The sequence below is a fragment of the Chenopodium album genome, chromosome 6, assembly GCF_948465745.1.
Source record: "Chenopodium album chromosome 6, dcCheAlbu1.1, whole genome shotgun sequence".
NCBI classification, from domain to species: Eukaryota; Viridiplantae; Streptophyta; class Magnoliopsida; order Caryophyllales; family Amaranthaceae; genus Chenopodium; species Chenopodium album.
In genome coordinates, this window is record NC_137839.1 from 8,226,935 (window position 1) to 8,232,158 (window position 5,224).

At 30.5% G+C, this 5,224-nt stretch overlaps 1 protein-coding gene across 1 annotated transcript; it reads right to left on the reverse strand.

The window, feature by feature from the left end:
• Window positions 1–363: 363 nt before the first annotated feature.
• LOC145634487 (protein STRICTOSIDINE SYNTHASE-LIKE 4-like) lies at window positions 364–4,855 on the reverse strand. The gene is made up of 6 exons (XM_081685913.1): window positions 4,608–4,855; window positions 2,945–3,160; window positions 2,773–2,840; window positions 1,559–1,795; window positions 1,227–1,359; window positions 364–780 (listed from the first exon to the last, which is right to left on the reverse strand). Exons 1-6 carry the CDS (start codon window positions 4,770–4,772, stop codon window positions 508–510), a joined length of 1,092 nt encoding a protein of 363 aa, XP_081542039.1. The 5' UTR covers window positions 4,773–4,855; the 3' UTR covers window positions 364–507.
• Between the last annotated feature and the right edge of the window lie 369 nt (window positions 4,856–5,224).

The window sequence follows — 5,224 nt, forward strand, 5'->3', positions numbered from 1 at the left end:
TCAAGAGTCTTCACTATCACAAATCTTCAACTACCTGAAAGCTCACATGATTAAAGCTGCAACTTGGATATATCTTGTTCCCTAATATGAATAATGCCTTTGAATCGGCTAGGTTGTTTATAATGTATAGTCTTTAGGTTTACGCCTGACTTTGGTCATTACTCAATAGGTCCAATCTTTATGTTCATTTACCCGGGAAACCTTTAATTTGCACTACCAACAAGAAGAGCCTTCACACGTATATAACAAATACTTCCTCTATTTTTTTTTAGTTGCATCGCCCTTTATATATTTAAACTAACCAATAATTATGACTTAACTTATACTAAGTATAACTAGTTAAATTGTTAATATAACTAAACAGGAAAAATGACAAATTTATCGTTATACTCTTACACGAAAATATCACTAGCAATGTTTTGTTAAGAGCTAAAAGCGTGCCTAATCTCTTGTATGAGTCATACAATTTTATCAAGCTGAATTATACTAGTATTAATTATACAGTTTCTACAAGTTGTTTAATGATAATTTACCAACAAAATTGGAATTTAAGCTTCCTAGGTAGAGGTTTCCCTCATACTCCACAGCTGAAGTCACGAAAGACACGACCGTGCCCTCAGCGTCGTCGAACCTCTTCAATATCTTACCGTCTTCTGATACCTTCATCACAGTAGCTTTGTTGTGAGAAGCTTGGACAAACTTTATCAATTTGGGAAATGTTGCTAGCAAATGTTTCACAATCTTGGAGGTGTGCACAAACTTCATTTCTTTGTTCGACAACTGCATTGAGTACCAAGGCAACATTATAAGCATTAGTTGCTAGTACGTTAACATGGTTTAGTACAAATTGTACTATCAAATATCTATACTAATTTATTAAAAGATCGATGTCACGTTTCACAAAATTAACACAATGTTTGTGCCTTCATTGATTGTTTTCCTATCATTTTAACACGACTAAAAACTTGTACATGGCATTTAACAACAATATTAAGGGTCCGTTCTCTTCAAATTATTTTCAGTTTCAATAAGTTCAGTTCAGTTATTAATTTTCTTCTCTCATAAAATATTCAATTCAATTCAGCTCTAATAAGTTCAGCTCAGTTCAGTCAATCAAAATAGACCCTAAGTTCATGCTTTAAACTTGTTTTTGTTGGCCTTATAATACTAACTCACATTACAAACAAGTTCATGTTTGGTAAGCATCATATATGATGAGTACGTACCTCGATCAATGCAATCCAAAACGACCCGTCTGGAGCAAGATTGATATTATCTGGTGCACCTGGAAGATTATCTATGAATATCTCAGTCGTTCCTTGAAGATCGCCTTGTAACCAATGTTTTAAGCATCTTGACCTGAAAATATTTAGTAGCATAGGCCACCATAATTAAGTTTAAATGATAGTTATTCTCAAAACTCCTCATTTAAATGATATTGTTAGGACAAAATATAAGGCAGGTTAGGACAATGTGACAGCTGACAAGAAGTAACTGATTCCAAACAAAGAGAATAATAAACAATATCGATAAACATTGATTTATCATGTATACTCACTTCCACGTTTCGCATACCAAAAGGTAGCGTTGGTCACTTGAGAGGGCTACTCCATTTGCAAAGTAAAGATTATCTAGCAATAATGATGTTTCTTTAGTTTGGGGATCAAACTTGAGAAGCTGGCCATTAGGTCTGGCTTCTAATAGATCAAAGTACCAATTGTGGAGACCAAATTTGGTGCTTGCTATGCTAAAATACAAGCTTCCATCTTCCCCTTCTATCACATCATCTGCAAACCTGTTTTCATTTGATAATTGCTTGGTTACATAAAAACAAATTAAATTCAGGATTTTCTTAAAGAGGTAATGATGGTAAAATAGTATTTAACAGTAAATATTTTATGTAAAAGCTTAATTTTAACACAAATTCTTATGTGTGGTTGGCCACACCGTGTAGCCGGTCATTATAAGGGTTAGTTCGTCAATGTAATAGAGATTAGTTGATCAGTGTTAAAGTGTCATCACGGTCCACACACAAGACACGGTGTTATGAAATAAACTATCTTAAAAATAAAAGAAAGCAACTTTTAAGGGTAATCATTGGTTGATCCGTTGATATCTAATTGGTTTTGCAATTGTATATAAGAAACATTTTAATTGGATAATTATTTGACGCGAATTCTAAGCCTTTTTAGGTATGCAAGGACCATGGGTGTTAAATAAGTCTTTTCTCCCATGCCATAGCCCATGGGCTTTGCGTATCAATATTTGTATTGGTTGTGCATCCTTTTCTTGATTTTAATAAATATACTAAAATAAATTATGCAAATCTACTTGTATTATCACAACATTATGTTGTTGAATTGTTTTGCTGTTATATGCATGATGTAACTAATGAGAGTTTTGTTATGAATTTACTTTTTCTATTCCAACATAGTTATCTAATTGAAGTCTTGACAATCATTTAGATTAAAACTAACAAACCTATTAATTAGACATCATTATCTATTTTCATTGTGCTTTAACCAACAACTTACTTTGTCTCTTTCCTAAGGAGGGATTAGTGGGCGGTAGTTCTTGTGTACAACTTGTATATATATAATATGTATCTTAATTAGAGTTATTTACCTCAAATTTGATAAAAGTCAACTTTTATCTATAAAAGAGTCTTTTTTATGTAATTTGAAGTGATTAGATTTAATGTATAAACCAAATTAATTTCAATATTCAATTATTGTATTGTGTATTCAAAACATATTCAGTTAGTAGACATACTGTATCTTCGAGCCGTTGAAGTGTGAAACTAGAGTTGTTACTCCATCTTCATCAACCTTAAGCAAACCCTACAATTAAAACATACATAGTATAAAGTAAGTTTATTGAATTCAACATTGACAATTAAATTCATACTAAGATAGAAGACCCTAGCTATATTTAGTAAATCAACCTCTTCTGTGTCACAAACAACAATACCACCCTTAGCCAAGTTAGCCAGTCCAAGTAATGTGGTACTATTAACCCACTTCCAATTTTGCAATGAACCATTATTTTTTAGCATTCTTTTGATCCAACCATCTCTACCAGCTGTGTATAGAGTCCCATCCTTATCCACGCACACATCTTCTGCATTCTTCAATTGCCCTTCTCCTATCTTTGTCACATCCTACATTATTGGCCCATATATACATGTCAAACACACATATTATCTTTAAATTTTTTAAGCTTGCACTTATTTTTTTGTAGTAACTTTACTTTATGTTTTTATACAAACAGTAAAATTTCAAGTATGCATACTATACAAATATAATACTCTGTATATAAAATGAATATTATCCTAGAGCTTATGAGATTTACGAGATTTAATTATAAACGAAGTATTGTTTACAAAAAAAAAAATAATAATAATAATAAAATAAAATATGTAGGTTTGATTGTTGGTTCAATGTTTTATAGAGGGATACCCAGTCAATTCCCCAGATAAACAAATTGACTGGAGGGGTATATGCGTCTTTTCATGTACTAGTTGAGGGGTACATGCGTAATTTCCTCACCAAACAGTAAAAGCAAAAGGCAAACAGTAATTGGACAGCTCACCAAAAGTACTGAATAAATGACCTTTAATTAAGAAATAAATTTTAGTTTAATTAATAAAATATGATTTTCAACAATTTTATTCAATAAAAATGACAAACTCACATTGTATAGTCATATACTCATACAAGTATAACAAAGCAAAACTATTGATTAAGTGCTTTATACTTAGTTTAATTGTATAAAATTATGTCTCAATCATTAAAAATCAATGTTAATTATTAAAATATAATTTAATATGGAATGTAAATTAATTCTTAACTTAATTACTAATAAAAGTCAAATGATTTGAAGTGTACGTACACCGTACAAGATAGCCCTACCTTATATTTGTAGTCAAATACCTTATAATTTTATTTTAACTATAGCATCCACAATGGTTGCATAAAAGGACATGCTTGCAATTTTTAAATAATGTAGAGTTATATGCTATCCATTGTGGAGCTATAGAGCTACATAAGTTGTAGCTAAGCCAAACTACATATCTCTATTACTATTAGAGCTGCTATCTAGTTTCACTCCGCCCGACACATATATATTGATTTGTTTAATATTTTTTTTTATGTATTTATTTGTTTGATTTTTTTTAATGGTTTATTTATTACAAAAGGACGTAGCTTATCATTGTAAAGGTTGTAGCTTAACTCATGTAATTTGAGGATTAATGATGTGACAATGCAAAACTACATGTACATGTAGCTAACCACTGTGGATGCTCTTACCGCCTTTGTCTTTTTTTTCTTTTGGAACTTGAAACGAAACATATGATAATATAAAGAACAAAGAGATCTAGAAACGGATGAAGTAATATCAAAACTTTAGGCATTAAAATGTTCCCAAACATAATAAGTTTTTTTTTTTTTTGCTATTTGCCAACGAGAAAAATAAAAAACAAACTGTTACCAAAGAGAATTTCTCTACATTAAAATCCATAATATCTTAGATAGCTACTTTTTGTCAATTCTCGTGGTTGGACAATAAAATATAAACTCCATTAATTCAGTTAATTATAAACTAACCTGTAAATGGTTGTTGGGAGGAAAGAGGGAATTAACTATAGATGGTGAAGGCACATCAAGTATTTGAGGTGATATGGGTGAAAAAAAGTAGATTTGAAGAGCCAATGCTACCACAATTCCTACGAAGAAAAATGATAGAAAGGTGAAAGAGTTTTTTGAATCCATTGTTAAAGAGAAAAATATGATTAAGTGATAGAAATCAATACAATGTATTCGTTGAATAATCGTGATCTAAAAATCTGTGGTGCACAATGAGATAAAGATAGTACGTAGTAATATAACATAAGAGGTTCAAGACACGAGCTAATTTGAAAGGTATAAATTTTTATGGGACCCATTTAAGTGTGTGTCATTTCAACCTTATAGTCAATATATTAGTATTTGGGCTTGGGCAATGCCTTGGTTCATTACATATGATTGATTATAAATAAACGTTTTAATTTATGACTTAATTTTCTTGTATTTAAATTTGTTATTCATGTTAATAATTTGGATTCAAAATATAACACAGAGTAATAAATATTACAAACCTTGATGGTAAAATAATCAATTCTAAAATTAGAGGTTACATGTTCAAATCCTTAAATTAGCATAAATGTCCATAATTATATATTAAT